Source organism: Pelobates fuscus, chromosome 12 (assembly GCF_036172605.1).
Source record: "Pelobates fuscus isolate aPelFus1 chromosome 12, aPelFus1.pri, whole genome shotgun sequence".
Lineage (NCBI taxonomy): Eukaryota > Metazoa > Chordata > Amphibia > Anura > Pelobatidae > Pelobates > Pelobates fuscus.
Genome location: NC_086328.1, coordinates 6,628,324 through 6,651,120, shown reverse-complemented (window position 1 = coordinate 6,651,120; position 22,797 = coordinate 6,628,324). Strand labels below are relative to the sequence as shown.

Below are 22,797 nucleotides of genomic sequence, written 5' to 3'. Positions count from 1 at the left end.
ATGTACTAAAGATAAGGAAATTGCCATTAAAATCGTGGAGAGGTATTTTTCCAGCGTTGCATTGTGTATCTATCACAAGTCACATCTCTAAAGATTTCCTGCAACATCACATTTCTACAAATCTCTCCTACAAGCACGAAAAAAATATACACTAAAACACACACACACACACACACACAGTAAGATCACTCTCCCAGCCATGGACATGACAGGATATCAGACGGTGATAAGAATGGTGGCTGTGTGCCTGCTCAGGCCAGCTTGTAGTTCCACATATGGGCTACAGGTGTCATCCTTACATAGGGAGGTACAGGAAGGACATACTAAGTAACCAGCCGCAGACTGGATATAGAACCAATTTAATCCAAGGCCATATCTGATGGTAAGGAGCCCTCTATATCATCAGCTATTCTATTGTCACTCCCTGTGGGATCTGCACAGCAACAGGAACCTCAGAGAAGAAAATGGCCATTCCCTAATGGTCAAAATCTTCACATTTTGTTGAATATACAACATATACACACACAGACAGATACTTTGTATTTTCCTAGCAATACCTGTAGATCCATTCTCAGATTATTTGATGACCAGCTTTGTATGAATGTAGTTCTGCACATGTTACATGTTCATAGCATGTGGTACAGAACCAGTGTTTGCCCTGGGATACCCATCTTTAAGATCAGGTACCTATCAGAGGCTGGTCTATCAGTGGAAGTTCTAACAGAGCAGGAACTGGTAAGAACACGGTCACAGGAGAACATACCTAGAGTAACACCACTGCAAGCAAGGTCATTTCAATGTCACGAAGGGACCAAAGAAGCACAGATTTGTTAGCAAGACTTACAACATCATAATTTTTTTCATTTTTTTTTAAAAAGACAATTAAATTAATACTATGAATAAAAAAACAAAACAAAACAAAAAACAAGATTTAATCATAAAAAATAAAAGAATACAATGAATGTAATTAAAATAAAAAAATAACCCCCCCTCTCCCCACAAATAAAACCCTTGTGTTCATGGATGTTGTAATCAGATTTTTTTCAGCTATGCCACTTGATCGATGTTTTGCCGTCATGTGGTCAGTTCAGCACAGCTCACAGCTCAGTACATTTCTACAAGGGACCCAGGGAATATCTGTAGATCTGTCTGCACCGTACACTTCAGTAGTCCTGTCCTAGAGATTACCATCAGTAGGTAAAGAACAAGGCTACATTTGGCAGCAGATCCTATTAAAATGGAAGCTTGCACCACAGTTGGCATTCCTGGTACCCACATGGAAAGCACCATGCACAGGGAATCTGGTTTCCTGAGCCGGCTCAGGATCTCGATCAATCTGCCACACATATGGTGCATTCAAAGCACTGGCTGATCAATTTGCAAATTCCCCCTGCATTGATCCTATATTAATTTTCAATTAGGGAGCTCACTAGGGGTCTGACCAGGTCAATAAGTGAAGGAGCAGACAAGTTGAAAAGTGCCAGATTCCTGGGGGCATTCCTCTATCCTCACACTAAGCTGCAGGTTTAAGTAGAGCCCTTACACCCAGCCCTCGCAGACCCTCTGTGGCCTTTCTCCTCCTGTCACTCACAATGCTCCATAAATTCAATCATTGCCCTGAGCAGATGTGCAAGCCAGCACTGAAACGGTTACAAGAGGTCTCATATTGAGAAATGCATGTTCCAGGGTTACAGTGGAATTGCCAATTTCAGTTAATTCAGAGGGTTCGGTTCTCAGTATTGGTTCGCTCCAAACCATACCAGCCAGCACAGCGCACCTTGGATGTAAAGGTTCCACTACCTGAGGATTAATAGAGAGACAGGTAGGACTGGGTGGTGGGAGAGAGATATGGAAGAACACACCAAAACACTCCATGGCTGTGACCAATTTCAATCCAGAGAAAAATATCAAACAAAGCAAAACAGAAAGTTCAGTTTTCATAGAAAACCAACCCAAACTACCTAGTCACTTCCAATGTGACCATTATCAAATTTGATCATAATGAATTCCTGTATTCTCCCAAATAAGCCCCAGTGTAAGTCAAACTACATCAGAAATTGTTCTGAGGAAACCCTCCATCCCCCCAAATTTTAAAAAAAGTTGACCTGTTGGCTACCCAAGCCAAAGGTTAAACAGAAATAAAACAAATGAACCTTTAATCAATATTTGGCAACTGTGAACTTAACACTTGGGATATTAACTCCTCGCTTGACACATTTTTGAGAGTCCTTGTCTGCCCCATTTTTGATAGGGCCACAAAGCCAGACTTTTTTTGCACTGTGAACGTTTGAAATCTCTGTACTTGCTCTTGCAATAAAAAATAAAAAATTTAATTAAATTGAAAAAAAGACAAATCTCCAAATCTGCTCATTTGGACCCAATTCCAGGACAGTTTGGCGCTTAATACATGTCTATATTCCATACTGTGTGAGGGCTCGATATGTTTAAGGGCTCTTACTAGACACTAAAATCTTAGAATTGCAAGTGCTACTAGTAATCTCACAATTTGACTGAATTCTTCGCAGGATTTTGCAATTCAAAGCCAGATTTAAACTTAGGAGAGTACCTCTAAAGAGCAACATGGCCCATGTTACCAGTTTAAAACCCAGTCATCATGTGTAAACCGTAAAAGGATGCTGGGATTAGTAAGAGGGAGTGGAGATCTCTCTGGCAATGTTAGACTATAACTCTCACAATCCTGTGCAAGCCTATTGGCCACAGAGAATTCCAGAGATTGAGGGTAGCTGCAGATTGCAAACCCAGCTTCATAGCACAGTATTGGCAGGGAATGAGACCAGACCTAGAGATGAATATGCAATCAGAAATGAAAGGCCTATTTCTGTTTATCTTGGACCCTTGCTCAGCCAGAAAGTTTATTGTTAAAGAGCAGCTATGGCTAAATAAACTAAGCTGATGTCTTGCCATTCTTTGGATTTAGATTTATAAATATTAGTTGGGGAAGTGTTTGATATATTTAGGACATTAACACTCTGGAAAAACCATACTTTACAAAATGTGCCCGGTTTTGGGTAAATAGGGGTCGTATCACACGTGGCTTGCATAAGGGGTCTCCAGGATCAGGAAGCACCACTTCCTGGTTGGTGCAGCTGCTTTCAACCTGATTAATGGCCCAATGTCACAGCGACCTCGCTTTCCCTGCACCCACTCCCACGGCGCCTCATCTGCACACAGAGCGCTAAGTGCGCACACCAGCTCACAAGCCACTAAGCCTAATTGGTCACCGGATAACAGTAATTAGTGCTCAGCTCATTAATGAGTCAAATCTTTATTGGCTCCATTGATCAGCGGACTTGTTAGCCTTCCTCTTACCCAATGGCAGGCGTAACGAGCTGGCTTATTGGCATAGCAATTAATTAAATCAATTTCTAGCCAGCAGCTGCCACTTGTTCCAGGCTTGTTAGGAGACTGTGACAGGGCAAACATCAACTACATGTGGGACAGGCACCAATCCCAGCATGATCACTGAGCAGTCTATCTCCCCAAATCTAGGCCCACCGTACAATAAACAGAGGGGAGCAGGATACACCGTAACCACTCACAGCTAGACCCTAAATCACGAAACACATCTTATATCTAAACACGTATTATCATTCAATGCAGTGTTACAGGAGAAGGAGCACCCATGGGTGCTGCAGGACGTTTACACCCACCCATCCAAAAGGCAATAAGGCCCTATGAATCCTACAACCTAATAAAATACAGAGGATTTTCGAAGCCCCATATTGTTTGCAATGTAAAGTAAAACTTAACGAAACACATTAATTCAGCAAATTTTCCTGCAAGTGATTAAATCTCTTATGAAGCTTTAAATGAATGGGCTGGCACTTCATGAGGAGACCGAATTCACAGAAGATGGATCCTTTATATATAAAGAGCCAAAGAAAAGGCAGAGAACTTGTTTCTTTAAAAAAACAAAAACAAAATATTTGTCAAAATAAACCGCGAAAAGAAACAGAAAAAGGCCATTGGTTACTCACAGCTGTGTGAACTCAAATAGGATTATAGATCAAGTTAAATGGGATGTAAAGGGACACCTTCCCCTGCATTGCATGTGAAGTATTACTCGGGTATTCACCGAGAGTCACCATAATGACAGATTCTTCGGGGAGAAAGGTGACACTTTACTGAACAAGGGAGCAGATCCTCCTTGCGTTCTCTCTTTATTTCACCTGAACGATAAGTGTAAAAGCCCTTGATTAGGGCAGTAATTACAGCCACTCTTCTAACTTGTAGCTGCAGATCAATGGCACATTTTAAGATGCATTGATTTACAATTATCAAGGCTTCCCCTACTTAAGGGTTTAAGAGTAAATCTACTTTACTTCTCCATGCTTTGAGACCCACAGCCGTCCCACGGGCCCAGAATAAGAACAGGTCAGAAAACATTAGCACCTTGCCTATCTAGGAGTACCAGTCTTTCAGATGGAGTAGGGATAACAGAAATTAAATGGAGAAGCTTAAAGGCAAGACGGACGAGTTTTAGCCCACATCTTACCAGTGACTACTTAAATGCTCACATACAAGTCAGGAGTCTGAAGGAGAAGCTCTGTATAGTTAATTCCAATCAAAAAGAAAATATGGCACTGTTGGCTAAACGTCAGCATTCAAGAATTCAAGGGCCACAATTCTCACGCTGTTTGCCCAATTACCCTATTAGTCTACTCCCAACACTGAAGGGTTCCCATCATTATGTACCCTGGCCACGCACACAGGCTCCTTTTAGAGCAGGACAGATCTCGCCCTATGGGGATGGTGGCTTGTGGAGAAATCGATGAGGACATCTGCAGAGCGTACAACATAGCCCAATGTGAAGAGGGTTGGGTTCATTACAGATAAGTGTAATGCAGTAAGTCCTCCCGACAAACATTACTACCACAAAGGATTTTATATTTGTGATTCAGGTCTGGCTTTGAAATGGCTAAAACTATCATCTGACATGTGGGCAGGGGGAGGGAGAAGGGGTGTAAAACTACAAGAAAACACCAGAAACATCCGATCCACAACATGATAAAAATAGTCCAAAAGATACTAAAATAAGAGGAGGGTGGGGAATACATGCTGGCTAACACAAACACACGTCCTTCAAACAAAAGAATGAGGTGAAAATTCTAGGCGAGCGCCTGCACTTTGCTCGGTTTCATAGAAGCAAATGGATTTGGTGCTTTTTATACATTAATCAATCAATATTACTGGCCATACACAAGCGGCACAGCCAAGATAGGAGTGACCTCCCAGGCACACAGGACACTGTAATGCTTGGAAGACAGCTCAGAGCTTAGCAACTTTGTGGATATGTTTTTGCCTGATTAGCCCTGGAAAGCAGTGGCTGTGAGCAGTGCACTAAATATGACAAGGTTAGTCGTTTTCAATTTGCGCAGACAGACGAAATGAGTGAATGGGTGGGTGAGGGGAGGCTGGAGGAGGAGGAGGAGGGTGCGTGGACTGCCCCACTTGCACACAGGGAAATTCTGCCATGGTGCCAGCGAAATTGCAAGGGAGTTCAAAGCTATATTATTGGTAGAAATAAGCAATGCCAAATCTTCAATGATACACAGGATACATACGTATTGCATGATGCTCTGCTTTCCTAACTGCCGTACATTCCTCTATTCACCAAGAAAAATAACAAATGCAAATAGCCCAAGCTAGGTCAGTTTATAGAAATTAAAGCAATCTTGACAAACATGGCTTTAGAGGAGAATTGTCACTTGTCTGTAAACTTGCAGCGATGATTAGTCTAGAACTCATGCCGACCTCTCTCGTGTGATGCTCGTTTTCTTTGAAAGAATACTTTATGGTTAAAACATTTTTATTCGTCATGTGCTAGTTTGTTTCAGGATCCCTTAAAATAAAATTTAAAATGTTTTAAAAACCCGCTAACCAAGACAGTTGGCTCTCGGCAGCGCCTCCGCCTCCTTTGAGATCAGCAGCGCCAATTAGCTCCATTCAATCCAATACACTGGGTATCCATAGCGCATGCAAGGAGATCACCCTGCTCCGCTAGTCCGAGACTCTTTGAGAAGTACCGAATCCAGTGTTTCACTAGGAGACACAGACATGTTCCGCATTATGTGATGACACCCAGTTTCAACACCTTTGATATTTAGAGATCTTAAAGAGGGAGTTCTAGTCCGACAACCACCAGAGGCGTGTTCCAACAATGTTAGAAAGAAAACATTGTTTCTGTTTATTGTCCCCTCTCCATGCTGACTGGCTAGTGCACAATGCAGAGAACAATGGCTGACATTGGGCTAAGATGGGGGTACCCATATTCAGTACAAAGGGAGGTACAGTAATGAGTAGTGTGGATTTCAATAGGTCGCTTTTATTTTCAGACCTAAAAAACCCATTTAGTAAATATAGAGAACAAACAAAGTTGAAAATCTTGGTAAGTGTCAGTCTTCCGTTAAGATGCAGACAGCGAAGGCTTTGCTACCCAAGAGATACCAAGTAAAGCCTTTAACCAGGTTAGCCCAGTGGCCATTGCACCATCATTGCAGCAGTGCAGGAAAGCGATCCCCACGCTCTCGGAAAGATGGTTACACTGTGCTGTATGTAGTGGCCGTGCCCATCATCCGATAACGCATTCTACTTCTACAACCAGAGTTAGTCTTTGTATTAGTGTCTCGTTCCATCCCAGCACAGTTTCCTCATTTCTGCAGCCAGGGGCAGATTAAATGGAAGCTGGAATTATCCAGCAAACACTTTAATAAAAAGAAAATGAGCAGGATAAGGAGTTTCATATCCTCTTCCAAGCCACTGTGCTCCGAGCAGGAGAAAGCAAACAAGAAACAGGCTGCATGGCATTTCTGGCATTCCTGGGAGCTCGCTCACTGTCTGCATCTCACCGCCTCAGAGCATGAATCCTGAACACATCATGCAAGGAATTAGGGAGACAGCACTCCATGACCCTGGCCTGGTAAACCTGACTGCCACCTGCTAGCACACCAACCGCAAAAAATGGAAATAAAATAGAAAACTTAAACTATTAAAACACATTTTAAATTGTTAAACCTCTACACACTGACTATCTCAAGCAGGGGTAGCCAGGAAGTTGTGCCCCAGCTGCTAGAGTACAGCTACAATCTATTGTGGAGATGAATGAAAGGAGTGTGCGCGCAAGTATTTCTACACACACACACACACACACACACACACACGATGGATCGTTCATTCGCATTACTACCCAGTAAGATGGGAGGGAGGGGGGGACGGACAGACACACATAAGAAGGGGTTAATGAGATGCAAATTCCAAACACACACACGTGAACACACGTACACACACTCAGGCAGATTGAGGCGGAGCCCTGGACACTGGAAAATACACTACTGAGATCATGAGCTGACAGTAGAGATCACTCTCTTCCTGTCTTAACAAAAGATCCCTTCAAGGAGAAGAGTTTGTGCCCAGGAACCCTTCTAGACCCCACTGTCCCCCCCCCACCCCCCCCCCCACACTCTCCTCCGAGACCTGTAACAATGAGGGCAATGTGTTAGAGGAGAGATGCGAAGGACTCTGCAGAGATTAGCACAATCTGCTGAAACAATATATGTCCAGTAAGAGGCTCCTGTCTCAGCAAAGGAATGCAAGAGGCAGAGCCAACACCTCCTGGCTTTGCAGGGCTACAGGCCCAGGGAGGGGAGAGGAAGGTGCGCTCAGGACAGGCATTCAAAGACCTCTGATAAAAAGGCCCCAGGAACGAAGATGAAAATCATGGCCAAAGCCAAATATGCTCAACCAGACGCTTACTGCACTAGAAAGGAAAAAGAAAAGGTGGTATCCTGAGGGGCCAGTGGATAAATGTCTGCCTGATTATTGCAGCAATTAGCAGAAAGTGCCCCGGGGGACAGGTGGAAGGGAATGTAACTGCAATTCGAAAATCTAACATTAAAGAGATTCAAAATCAGATGGGTGTGAGCCCACCCTCTAACGTGCTGTAACCTACAAACCATGTGAAAATTAGCCTTCTAGATACAGGTAGATTACACAGCTCAGTCTGCACCACCATAACCACCCTCCCCCTTGCAGTGACCCAAGCAAACTGACCAGTGTCTGCCGGCGATGAAGACGATCGGATTGTAAATATCTGGCTCAGTTCCTCTTCCTCCTCCGGGAGTCCTTTCTGTAAGCGTTGTAATTTCCGGAGACTCTCGCTGCGCTGGTGTTTCATGGACCGCACGTGCTGGATGAGATTGAGTTTGGCCTTGGTTGAGTAAGAGCACAGCACGCAGTGATAGTACCAAGCCTCCCCTTCAACTCCACTTTCATGCTGCTGTAAGTGCTGCGGAGAAAGAACAATTAGAATAACTGTTAGGGGAAAAAAAATGATTCAGTACATTACAAGATATGCAGGGGTGATCAACAAGCTTTAGGGGAACGTCCCCACCCAAAGACCACAGAGCCCCGCGCTTGCCACCCCTGACTAAACTAAAGGGGGCAACATGCTAATCATTAAAGAAATGGCAACAAAACTGGCATGTAACGACCACATGATCAGGGCAGGTGGTCACACGAGTTCTTTCTCGACAATAAAGTGTTAAACGTAAGCTATGGCCTTCTTACCATAGGAAACCTTTAAACCATAAGTCCAGATATAGCTTCAAGGCAGGAGCTAGACGTGCCCTGGAACCAAGGGATGGAGTTTATTTATACCATAGGTGTGAGCCCACTTGAAAACAAAACTGCTCTTGTAAGGGTATTGCATGCACACAGATCTTGCAAGGGTAGAAATGAACAGTTTCTGTAACCAATATTACCAATGTAACCAATATTAAGACTCGCTTAGTTGAAAGAATAATAAACCAGGCAGTGATAGCCACGTATGAGATAGCAAAAGTGTGTGAGCTACAATTTCCACAAAGCCCTGTATCACAAGAAACCACGCGCTGTAGTATGAAGGTTAGCTACCTTGCAATAAGGTACCTCAACAGAAGGTAGAACGTAGAATAGGAACAAGGGGATAGAGCAATATCAGAGGGGGGGAAAATACTTTAAATCCACATACAGAGACCCAAGTAGGAACTGGGCCTAACTCCCAACACTTTACTGACATTATACGATAATCATGTAGAATCAGCTCAGGTACAAAACTAAACCATTCCAGAGACAGAAATGCTTGTGCTACGAAGGATGTCTCTTTCCCTGTACCATTTAGAGGTGTCAACAGCGCATGTGTCAAGCCATCGATTGCTTGGTAGCTAGTAGACACTGTCTAACCCCCCCCCCACCCCCCACCCCCGCCCCCCAAACAATAGGAAATTTCAAACATCTGGTTGTTCACGCATGGAAAGCAAAATATTGATCAGACCTTGCTGAAGCACCACTTTAAAACAGAACAGACAGGATTACAATGTGATGGAAGGCAGAGAATTCCCCCTGGAAGGAGAGGCGCTGAAATTGTACCGAACTTGTACGAAACTGTGAACCCCACTCACTACAACTACACTGCGCTAGGAAACGGTTTTACAATGAAATGAAGCAACGGGTCTGTGTCTTAAAGTCCAGATCTGACCCAGAATAGAGTTTAATCAAGCCACATCATGTCCCATTCAGGATTTCTCCAGGCAGGACTTATTGCAGCATGTAATCATGTGACACAAAGGGGAGCTCTAATGGGCTGAAAGGCTGTGCTGGCATAGAAGCAGAAAAAGGCTTTTTAAACATTTTATCCAACTGAGGAAACAATAAAACAGATCTCCTTAAGCACGCCCTGGCTAGGTAGAATGCCACCTTTAAGTGCCCCGTAATGACATCTGGATTATACTGAGCCTTTTAAAACTATGAAAAAACCAAACAGAGGCAAAAACAAAGGTTTAGTGGTAAGTTCAGGAACAGATGAAGATCACAGCAGACTTTGTTTGAACTTCGTTCCTAAGAGCAGACCAGAACCCTGCTCAAACGTTCAGCCTAGCAAAATCATTTGTTTATAGCTGAGGTTTCTGTGCCTGGAATGCTTTAATTCCAAATGCAGAATACATCCAACCCTCGCCACTCCCCCCCCCCCCCTTCTTGCCCCCCAAAAAACAAGGCCTCTCTCTAAACTCCTTTCAGATCTCTACAACCCCAGGTCATAAATCACTAAGTCTTCAGCTGGAGAATCCATCTCTTTAATGAAAAAGTTATGTGAAAGCAGCTGTCCTCTCAGCCCTGTTCCAAATACTCCATAAAAGTCCAAAGCTGAATCCATCCTAAGCAGCCACCACCTGCAGGCAGGCTTGGAATTTCCTGGTGGAGGGGGGCTCCCTTATACTCACCCCTTTTCTACTCTATACCCCCCCCCCCCCCTTCCCAACCTCTCACAAGCAGGATTCCTTTAACAGAAGGAGAATAGGTGTCGTTTTGCAAGATTTGGTCGATAGAGGATGGACACACACACGTCCGTCACTTAAACGCCACAGGCCAGTTTACAGATGACCTTATGCCAGGGGCACTCCCATGACTCCCAGCCACAGGCCCGCCTGGTAGCTATGCAACACCTATGATTACCTTCCAGGAAAATAAAATCTGGTGATTTTAACCCTCATCGAGTTAAGAAGAAAGACTGAAAATAAATCACGCAGACTGTTGCAGAAAATAGCGATAACATTCTTGTAAATGTCATTAGAAATTGTGAGTTTTTACCTGGATTTCAGTTGCAAGTAATACTTTTACTTGTGGTTGTAGGTTATAAAAACAAAACACCAAAACCGGGTTAAATTTGATACATTTTCCCAATTTTGAGCCAGTAAACAAGCTTGATAACGTGCTAATAATTAAAGTAAATAAAATCGCAATAAACGCATACTGATCATACGTATGGTTTGTCATATACTAGCAGGTCGCCCACTACTGTCATTCATAGGCACAGATCGCCCTACCATAAGGAACATAGCCAACTACAGACAACTGCAAAAAAAATGCAATAAATCACACACCTAATGGAGTAAAACATTTAAATAGACATTGGGTGCACATAGATCATTAGAAACAGACTAGACAGACAGTGGGTCAGAACACCAGACATATTGGATAACCCTGCTAAGATGGACTTTTAACGGAGTGAAACCTGCGATACTACCGGATATTATTCAGAAACCATCACGGTCTGGATATGGAACGGATTTGAAAAGGTTTACTTCAAATCATGAAAACAGGCAAACTTAGCTGGTGTTTCCTGATCACAGTGGAACTATAAAATAAATGTACAAATAATTATTCCTGATCACAATTAAACTGTAAGAACCTTAATTTCTTCTTACATCCAACTATGTTCGGTGGAAGCAGTCTGTACAGCACCATGAAATATGTAAGAGCTGTTAATATAATAAATAAAACATCCTTTAATTCCCTGTGAGATTATTAACCCCTTCCTAACAAGGAGATAGTATACTTTAAATGTGTGTGTCCTTATAGTAACAGGATCTGTGATGTGAGCAGTATACCCGTTTTACAGGACGTTTATCTGTCATAAGAAGCAAAACATACCCTCCACTGCAAAAATATATAAATCACTGTTTAGAATACATACCCCAAATGAAAACTCGCATGCGTTTAATAATGATTTTTTTCATTGTTGTTATATCTGAAAACATCTTGCTAAAGCTATAGATCTCGTCTGCAGGCTTTGCAAGCCCTCCCTTTCCAACCCCACCCAAAATTTCTGTAGCTGTCCAATCAGAGACTTCCCGATGATGCTCAATGAGAAGGGCAATAGCTCTGGGCAATTGCGTTTAGTTCTACTAAGCTAAACAAACCAGGAAGTAACATGACACTCTTTACACATGAATCATTTCAGCAAGCTAGAGTGCTTCAGGGCTCCGGAGTGTTCCTTTAAATATACTTTTGTCCTTATATTGAATAGTTAGACAGGCAATAAAAATGGGCTCATTTGTGAGCAATGCTAAATGGTCACGGTCTAAAGCAAATCTTTCAAATTAAAATGTGCAGGCAGCCCAACAGCCGTGTTTCCTACAGCATGATCACTTGTGTAAGACAGAAATATGCATTGTGCGCACGACTGAAACACCCCAAACATTAAACTGTGTACAACAAATCCGACAGAATGTTGAATTGAGGTATACCACAATCATGGCTCTCCATATAGTGTTTTAAGAACAGCGATCACCAACTTTCAAAAACAAATTACATGTTTGAGAACTACAGCTCCCATGATGCTCAACCACTCCGTCAACTTAAATAGGAAAATATAAGAGTTACTCTCTCAATGTATTGGATGCATTGCTAAACAAGGAAAGAAGGGATTGCTGTAAAAACCGTGCAGGACCAACATCAAGTCTACGGCTGTTTGACTAACTCCCATCATCCTTGTGAGCTGCTGTCTAGATATAGGGCACATAGGACAAAGATGTATGTTCTAACAGTGAATCTGTCGGGGGAGGAACTGTGCATTACTGCAGCAGACGATGGATTAAAGATAGTAAGGACCCATATAGAAGAATGTATAATGTCTTAATCGGACAACCCTCCGGCAGATGAGACCATGGCAGGAGTCTGGCAGTAACCATACTAAATGAAAGTGTATAGATCGTAAACGGTTACAGATATCTGCTTAAACCACATGAATCACAGAATCCCATATTAGGAGATAAACTGTATTAAACATGCAACCATGCCTAATGAGATGGACAGAATCCCGGTGTATTGATCGGAGCTATGGGAGAAGTTTCAGCATCAAGTCTTCCACGTGGAATTAGGAGGCCAGAGCCATCCTCAAACTCACCAACTGCCCAACGTTTACCAATAACCTCACCGAGACAGAGACACAGGGTTAATTAGCAATCTCTGGGGAAGGTTACCAGGCCCAATATAGTACAAATAGTAAGAAAGCAGGCCTTTATTGGATGGAAAGAGGGTTGATCAGATATCCCCTAAACGCATAATGCAAACATCAAAACACGAACAATAATGTTCCTGATGGGTATCTGTCGGGACAGATAAAATGGGCAGGGAATGGGCATATAGACCACATACAGGGCATGGTATAAAAACTGGATGCGTTTATAAATGAGGAATTTTCTTTCATTTTACAGATGTAGAATTTATACTAAAAATTATTCTTTATTTTATGATCTTTCCATTTTCTTTCTTTGCTTATTATTCAAAGCTCTTGAGATGGAGACCAATCTGTCCATTTAGCAGCCACAGGTCACATCATCATCCAGCCCTCTGAACCACCGGATCACGATGGGACAGTAGTCAATGGGAGAATTATTCAAATTCCAACCAAAATGACAAATAGCCAAATGAGGACACTAGAGTTTTATTTTTTTGGCCTCATTAAGAGGCAATTTCTTGTGACTTTTGGATTAAAAGTCCAGCGTTGAGTTCGCAGAACAGTAAATCAAGCATTTCGTTCAGCTCGCAAACTCTGCCACTTTAACTTTAAATAATGCAATAATTATTGAATTTCCTTTTTATAACTGAAGTGCTGGAATGTAAACAATGGATATGTAATTGCAGGAAGGGGAATCAATACGGCCAATCGTTTTCAACCATGTTAATTGTAAATACAATTGCTCCAAGATGTCAGCTTGTTCTCCTCGCTCTCAGAATCACCCTAACGGATGACAGAGTCCAACTTTCCCATTACGGTTGCTCGTTCCTTTAAGAGGTTCTCAATCAGGCCTGATCAATCTGTCAAGATAATGCATGGAGTAAGTAAGACTCTTTCAAACACAGCTTCCCAATCAATACCTCGGACTGGCTTAATGAGGAGGGGCCAATGCCCGATGGGAGCCTGCACCAGTAGCTGCCTGTACGAGTGCGGTGGGCTTTTAGTACAGACTGATAAACATACTGGGTTTTAATGAGGTTGCAGTTTATGCATGCTTCACTAAGCATTAAGCCTCTCCCCTCCCGGGACAGAAAACAAAATAGATTAACACAAAACAATACGTTCCCAAATTAGCTCCATCTTGAAATTTCTTTCTTCTTCCTTTAATTGCGCTTAGGAGGTGATGCTGCCATTCATCAGCAATGTGCCAGGTTTCATCCCGAGTGGCCAACTCTCTGCTCGTGTCACGGAGTCCTGTGGGAGTTTGAAAATCAAGCCATAGCCGGTCCTAAAAGAACAGGTCTGTTTTAGGAAAAGGAAGATTACTCGTCTCAACCAAGACATTAGCAGGAGAAACTGCAGGATGGAGTAATGCATGAAAGAGTTAACACGCTGCATATGTATAAGAGAAATGGATCTTCAGGGAGCACGGCTACCATCATGGCGGTCACAGAAGATAAAAAGCAGGGATAAGGGAAGCGAGGCAGCCATCATGGCCTTTAGTCGAGACGGGAAAAGCAGGGCAGCCATTATGGCCGCCAGACAAGACAGGAGAAGCAAGGCAGCCATCGTGGCCGTCACACAAGACAGGAGAAGCAAGGCAGCCATCGTGGCCGTCACACAAGACGGGAGAAGCCAGGCAGCCATCGTGGCCGTCACACAAGACAGGAGAAGCAAGGCCGTCACACAAGACAGGAGAAACAAGGCAGCCATTGTGGCCGTCACACAAGACAGGAGAAGCAAGGCAGCCATCGTGGCCGTCACACAAGACAGGAGAAGCCAGGCAGCCATCGTGGCCATCACACAAGACAGGTGAAGCAAGGCAGTCATCGTGGCCATCACACAAGACAGGTGAAGCAAGGCAGTCATCGTGGCCATCACACAAGACAGGAGAAACAAGGCAGCCATCGTGGCCGTCACACAAGACAGGAGAAGCAAGGCAGCCATCGTGGCCGTCACACAAGACAGGAGAAACAAGGCAGCCATTGTGGCCGTCACACAAGACAGGAGAAGCAAGGCCGTCACACAAGACAGGAGAAGCAAGGCCGTCACACAAGACAGGATAAGCAAGGCAGCCATCATGGCCGCCAGACAAGACAGGAGAAGCAAGGCAGCCATCGTGGCCGTCACACAAGACAGGAGAAACAAGGCAGCCATCGTGGCCGTCACACAAGACAGGAGAAGCCAGGCAGCCATCGTGGCCATCACACAAGACAGGTGAAGCAAGGCAGTTATCGTGGCCATCACACAAGACAGGTGAAGCAAGGCAGTCATCGTGGCCATCACACAAGACAGGAGAAACAAGGCAGCCATCGTGGCCGTCACACAAGACAGGAGAAACAAGGCAGCCATCGTGGCCGTCACACAAGGCAGCCATCGTGGCCATCACGGCCATCACACAAGACGGGAGAAGCCAGGCAGCCATCGTGGCCGTCACACAAGACGGGAAAAGCCAGGCAGCCATCGTGGCCGTCACACAAGACGGGAGAAGCCAGGCAGCCATCGTGGCCGTCACACAAGACAGGTGAAGCAAGGCAGTCACCGTGGCCATCACACAAGACAGGAGAAACAAGGCAGCCATCGTGGCCGTCACACAAGACAGGAGAAGCAAGGCAGCCATCGTGGCCATCACACAAGACAGGAGAAGCAAGGCAGCCATTGTGGCAATCACCCTAGACGGGAGAAGCAAGGCAGTCATCGTGGCCATCACATAAGATGGGAGAAGCAAGGCAGTCATCGTGGCCATCACATAAGATGGGAGAAGCAAGGCAGCCATGATGGCTGTCACACATGACAGGAGAAGCAAGGCAGCCATCATGGCCATAACACAGGATGGGAGAAGCAAGGCAGCCATGATGGCTGTCACACAAGACAGGAGAAGCAAGGCAGCCATCATGGGCATCACACAAGATGGGAGAAGCCAGGCAGCCATGATGGCCCACCAGCAGATGATAAAATCAGGACAGAAGCCATCATTATGTAAAGAAAACTCATAAAAAGTGGTGTTTTGGCCGAGAAATGAAGAATGTTGTGAAAACTAATAGAAAGACACTTATGCTTTCTTAGTAAGGGCAGAATAACCGCTTTCTTAATATAAACAGGACAAAAAGAAAACAAACAAAAAACAACTAAAGACACAAAGTTAGAGCGGGAAATAAAACGAAAGTGCAACCTTGCAGGACATCTGCTACCTCTGCCACTGATTCTGGGAGATTAATTTCCAAGAAGCCTGGATGCACAGAGAGCTGGGATTGTGAGAGGAGGAGGGTAGGAGAGGATGAGGCTGGGGTCACAGCCTCCTACTTGTCTCTATTGTATTAGCTTTGATGCATGCTGCTTTCAGGCCTCCGAGTGCTGAGCCAGGACCTTGTCCTTAGGAAACAGCAAAGAGGCCTGCATGTTTCCTAGCAACCCTGACAGCCAGCTGGCACCAACCCAGCCGGGGTAAGGGAGGAATAGGTGATGCTTACAGACCGATAAATAAACAGGAGAACCAGTCCGAGGGAGGGGGGTAGACTGACACAAAGGATTGGAGCTCACACCTCCAGCCAGGAGACCTAAACAAAATACATCCCTCAGCCCTTCAGCCAGGAACTCAATTACTCTGAGAGCTAATGATTAGGAGATAGTCCCATCCCGCCCTCATATCTGAGCTGGCCCTGCAATGGTCAGACCCCCAGGTTATTCCCTTAATGGATGGAGAACAAGTCTCGACAGGTTAGACATGGATAAGGCTCAAAACAAAATGGAAGGGAGGAGTTGTGTGTAACCCAAAAATTAACCACTTCAATGTATGCAAAGTGAATGAGGAAGGGACACAATTAGGAGCATGTTCCAGGTGGGGCGGTTAGAACAAACACCCATACCGGGGCAGGATACATTTATATGTACAGCCAGTAAGTCACAGATCAGTTTAACCTTGCACTAACAGCAATTTCTGTTCCCTTGATTAAACTTGCTGGAAACACTATTCCAAGCATCAGAGACCAGAAATGTAATGGCATTACAGAAAACTTAAACTGTGGAACAGCTTTAACACTACATATATCATTTCTGACGCTATAATGCAGTTTGTCAAATAGGAAACAACCCCCACAAACCTCATCCAGCCAAAACACAGCAAGAGACAGTCAAAGAATTATAGGCGTTGGTTGCCAACTGCTGGAAGTTCAGTGTCTTAATATCAGAGCTCTAAAGAATAAAGTCCCTCCATTTGTGGACATAAAAGACAGTTTAACCCCTTAAGGACCAAACTTCTGGAATAAAAGGGAATCATGACATGTCACACATGTCATGTGTCCTTAAGGGGTTAACTCTTCCATGACAAGGCATTCGGCCAATCTCCTCATTTCGCACCAGGGTTAACGAAGTGGCGTGTTAAGACATCATGGGAGTTCAAAGAGCCAAATTGTAAACATTTCTCCAAGTTCGTTAGGATTCACACATAAAATAGACATCAGCAGATTGTTGGGAATTGGTAACAAGCTATCAAACTCCAATTTCTTTATACTATGGCTGAATATCTGTTCAATAAGTTGGCAAACAAACCGTAAAATAAAAGGATCCCTGCCACTAGCCAGCACGATGATTCATGCCAGTTAACAATGAGCAGGGGTGTGTAGCTATCTGGCAGGAATTCTATGGACGGGAGTATAGATACAGGAAATTAAAAGTTGAAATATTACAAAATTTCAGAGAATCTGTAAGCACTCCTTTGTCTGTAATGAAGTGACGAAGCAGGAGGGGAAGAATTCACATCAAAGAGTTAATTTCCATTTACAGTACAGACACACAAACAAAGCTGCTTTTGGGGGACTAGACCTTCCCTCCTGCAGCAATCTCGTGCATTGCTAAATTTCCGCACTTCTTAAAAAACAGCACCCAGGACATTCATCCACAGCAGAGCTCACCCTCAGCCAGGCGCTCATACAGAACATCAATCCCTGCTCGCTTTCCCACCAAAAAGCCCCAGGCCTCCACTGTGTCCTCTAACCACAAGCCTTTGAGTGCCTCGTGTAGTTACAAACTGAGGCATGTTGAAATCAAAGGGGATACCACATGACATAATTCACATTAAAATGTCAGCAGGCTGACAATTTATAGAGCCAATCTGCGGAAGGTGAGGAGAACGGAGGCTGGGTAATTGTTTAATGCCTACTTAAACCAACGCTGGCTTTGCCTTGGGGAACAGTATCATGTGTTGTGCTGAGCTGTCAGCCGGGTCTGTGCCAGGGGGACTGGACCCGTGCCAGTTACAGATAACAGCTTTCACTTGTAGCTGAGCGGCCCATTATATGGTAAGAGCAGACACTCCACCTTCCCCACTAATGAAACAGAAGCTCCCCATATGGCTTCAAGCTGCCGACTGAACAGCCTGCATTTCGTTAGTCAGAGACTGTGTATCTAACAGAGAGGTCCCCACAGGATTTAGCCTCGTCATTCCAGAGTCTGTGAACTTCAACAAAGTGCAAGGAACCGCGGCAAAGACCAAGAAAGAACCAGGAAAACACACAGCGCCTGCCAGGCTGCTCCAGCATGTCAGCCTGCATTAAATGCAGAGCAACAGGACAGCTTTTAAAGGGACACGTTAGGGGCACTGTTTAGGTTACAGTTATACTGGGTGGGTTTATATTATTAAAGGGACACTCTATGATTACTATGGTTGGCGGAGTGATTTTCCAGTTTGGGGAGGGCTAATTGCAGAAGCTGCAAAGCCTGGAAATTTGCAGCAAATGCGTATATGTTTTATCATCTAATAATTTTAATTAATAGTATTTTGCATATATTTGCATAGCTTGTTCACAAGCTGGACGCCAGGCAAACAAAGGGGCTACTGGAGACATGGTAAATTCAGATCCAGCCTAAATCATGCACAGATTGTCTATACGAAGCATAATAAGAATGGTGTGAATCCATCCTGAATGCCCCTTCAGTGCCACTGTTCTTTCACCCGGCTGCAGTTGGAAAGTATTTAAACCCAGGCCAGGTACCTTTGTGGAATGTTGCTCATGTCAAGACTCGCAGCCAAAGCAATTCTGTGTATATTCAGAAACACCTCCTCCGCCTCCTCGCTACCTCATTAACTGAAACACATTAAAACAAGCGTGCTTTGGGACCAGAAAATGAGACTGTTAAACTAGGCTCCTCTAATCCTCATCAGCTGTGGGAAATGAGAACGGCATCAATTATGCTGAATCAATGGAAGCAGCAGCTATCGGATGGCACTTCTCCGAATATCGCCAAAAAACCTCCCTGACCTCCACCAGACCACAGATTAATAGTCCACAGGTCTGACAATCTGTTGGTAAACCGGTGTAGTTAAAAAGACCCAGCACAGGGTTTAATGCTGGAACTCAATGGGATGTATTCATTAAACACTGAATTGTAGCAAATTGAAAACCTGAATGGCAAAATTCAGGCAAAAACCAGATTTGATAAAAAAAAAAAAAAAAAAAACCTGCATCCTAGTCACATTTTGGCATGGTCTGACAGTTTGTCTATTCAAATTTAAATTTCCTATAATTCACAATTTAGCACAAAAACTGAAAGTGTCAAACATTAACAGAGGCCAAACTGGGTGAATTTTAGGAAAAGAGGATTGGTGCAGGTTTAGAGATACGCATTGGTTGAGTTCCTATGTTACATCTAACAAAGTTCAATATAGGGAGCCGTAAGATTTGCTTTGATATACACAACCACAACTCTCTTAAGAGACCTCTCTTCCAAAACAATGCGTTAAATAAAGCAACCAAGAAACCAGCCAGTAAATGGACCAACATAGGACAGCTTTCCAAGACATTTTGGCACATGCAGAGATTGTGTGCACTGCAGTTAACTTTGCTCTAACCTGATCATAGATGGGCCAGGCTAATGGATTACATTAGCACACAGTAACATAATCAACCTATCCATCACACCTTGGGTCTGCTGGCCACAGGGCAACCAAGGACCACTGTAAAACCCTGACCTGCATGGTCAGAGGTAGGAAAGCTCTGCCAGGACATTAACTACAGTGAAGAAGCCAGCAAGCTGGATGTTAGTTGCATATGTGCGGAAGGTAAGTGAAAGGAGTTCACGGAGATTTATGGGGAGCTATACCTGACTGTACATGCTAAAGCCATTATGGAATGATTAGAGAGGAGGTTGAGGCTTTAAGTCCAGTGGAAATCAATAGAGCCGTCTGGAGAAATTCTGTGAGGCTAGCGAGAGGCTATTTACGGTATCTTCAATGACTATGGTTACAGCATTCATTGCTTAGTGCACAGAACGAAGAGGCAGAGAATCCAGCTATGTATAAAGTGCAGAAAGTACACCGTGCTTCTGCCAGGGAGAGAATAAGGTGCCACATCTTAATTTCTGCAAATTTAAGAAGCATCAGCATTGATAACAATATTACTCATGTGAACAAAGCCATTTCAACAAGGCAACAAAGAAACCAGTGCAAGCAGCCAGTATATGGACCAACCTAGGATGGCTTGACAAGACATTTTGGCACGTGCAGATATTGTGTGCACTGCAGTTTAGATTATAAATGGGCCACGCTATAACCGGATTATAAATGGGCCACGCTATTGGATACCATAAGGTAAATGGAGAGCCATTGTGTTGGTCCACATTATGAATGCCTAATAATCAGTTGCAAATGAACTACATAGAATAAAGTACAACTAAAGCACCACTTACCTTGTACAGTTTCAGGCTGGCCTCGTGCCTGGAGTTCACGGTGTGCAGACGCAGTTTGTCCAAACTGTTGGTGTAATAGTCACAGGCGTTGCACTTTAAATGCACTGGGTTGCCAATGGCCACACATTTCAGCCTCCACTCATTGGCCTTTCCGCCCTCTTTGATATGAGCCACAAGTTGGTATTTTTGAATGTGTTTGTCAGTTTTACAGTGCAGTTGAAAGTTTGCCTTGAGCTGGGTGTTGTAGCGGCAGAGGTTGCACTGGTAAGAATCGCCCACCACAGCTTTCCACTCCTCCTCTGGCAGACTACGTTCCACGCCCATGTGCAGACCCAGCACATCCAGGTTATCCGTGGTGAAACGGTTACACACAGCACACTGGAAGAGTTTCAAGGAAGGGTCATTTGTTTGAGTAAAACTCTCCCCAAGGTTCATGAGCTCCTCAGACACCAGCTGTCCTCCCCCTAGCCTCATGTCCAAAGGGATCTCACCGCCCACTGCAGGAGGAGAAAACAGAAGACAAGATGAAATTAAGCAGACCTTCTGCCGAGACATGGGTAGTCAGTAACTCAAATGGCATGAAACGCAGGACACATTTAATTCTCTGAATATTTCAACACCACATTCTACTGAAAAACCAGATACTTGTCACAAATGCTTATTAAACAGAAGCATACACGTGAAAAGAGCAACTGGAAAATTGAGTGAGCTCTATCTTCATGCTAGTAGTGACAGCACATAAATAATCTCAGTGATCTATACGGGAATCTACCATGTGCAGTTTATGAGTAATTCTCAGCAAGAGGCACCCTCCTGGAGTCAGTACTATGTCAGAGCCCCCATGAGTCTAGAATCAGCAATCAGAGTTCTACTCAAGGAGAAGGAAAGGACCCAACGTAACATAATCCATCACAAGAATGGGCTTCCAAAAAACAGGAAGGCAAAGGCCACAGCCAATATGTGATAAATGGTGACTTATCTTGACAAAATGTTTTCTTTATAGAATATCTCATGGCAAGCACGTATATTTTATATCAGCTTTTCATATAATGAACAAGACACAGACTAGATTGTCTTACTTTTCTGTAGCTCTGCCATTGTATACAAATATACACCGGAATGGTTGATCCATCTCTCGGAAAATATCATGTGCATACTTCAAAATACAATTAAGGAAATCCAGGGAGAGGTCCAATATGGACATGAACCGTACCTTTGTAGTTAGTTTATGTGAATCTTCATTAAAACTTAACAGAACAGTACCTCTCGCTATTCAGTGAGTATTGGTACCCCATCTCTTAGATTTCAGGCTATATGTGACCAATCATAAGAGCACAGGTAGTGTTGTGACTTTGACTGGAGGTAAAAGGAGTGAATTGTAACCGATAAGAGTTGTTTATATGTTTTTCATTTTAGTTTCAAAACTATTTACATACACAAAAAAAATAAATGAAAAACATATACACACTCTCTATCTATCTCATCTAAAGCCTTCTAAGTATAGGGCACTTGGGAAATGTAAATGTTTTTAACCAGTTCGATATGGTATCTGGCGACTTCTTCAGCTCACACCTGCCTGGGCATCAGGCAGAGGATTAAGTCTGCCAGCTGGTTTGTGGTAAATAACTTCTGTTCACCAGCAATAGTGGGGAGTACCTTGTACAAGACTTTTCTAGACTTGCCCATTTAAAACCAAAAAGCAACTGACCCTGCAGCAAGCTTGATATTTAACAGTTTGCCATGTGTTTTGCAACATCAAAAAGTAATAAAAAGTCAGCCCCCCCCTCTATTTTCTAAAATAGGCCACCCTTTGAGACACTCCAACATACTGTCTAGGTGCCCACCTCTTGCTAATGGATCATTGCCTCCCATCTCTGAATGCCACCAATAAAGATGTGGAAACTGTTCCGTGTGATTAACTTACAGCAAGTTATACATCAATTAAAAACTATTCTCACTGCAGAAAAAAAATAAACAATATTCATGGTCTTACAGTGTCTAATCTAATATGGCAAACAGGATATTTTAATGGTCTTTATAACACATAAATACATAGTCCATTATATACATGTGCAACAAGTAACACTGTAAATTGTGCATATGTTGCTACTGAATGCATTGTGGGGACATTCTGTCAAAAATGTTGCAAAGCTGTACAGAGCATCAGTTCAAAAAAATATTAAACATCCCATTTTATAACAAAGTAATCTCACAATGTCAAGGCTTGCTGGCAGACCAGATCGGAAACCCTTTGCGTTTCAGGGAGATGTACGATGTGACACTTACTTTGCCTCCCCCACTCACTGAACACAAGGTTT

At 43.6% G+C, this 22,797-nt stretch overlaps 1 protein-coding gene across 2 annotated transcripts in view; it reads right to left on the bottom strand.

The window, feature by feature from the left end:
• The window catches only part of ZFHX3 (zinc finger homeobox 3), a 67,163-nt gene that overhangs the window by 18,375 nt on the left and 25,991 nt on the right, over positions 1-22,797 (bottom strand). For both annotated transcript variants that reach the window (XM_063437797.1, XM_063437798.1), the window contains exons 3-4: positions 20,480-20,976; positions 8,071-8,305 (exon numbers count right to left, since the gene is read on the bottom strand). In XM_063437797.1, coding sequence (XP_063293867.1) covers positions 8,071-8,305; positions 20,480-20,976 — 732 coding nt within the window. The remainder of the gene's footprint in view (positions 1-8,070; positions 8,306-20,479; positions 20,977-22,797) is intronic.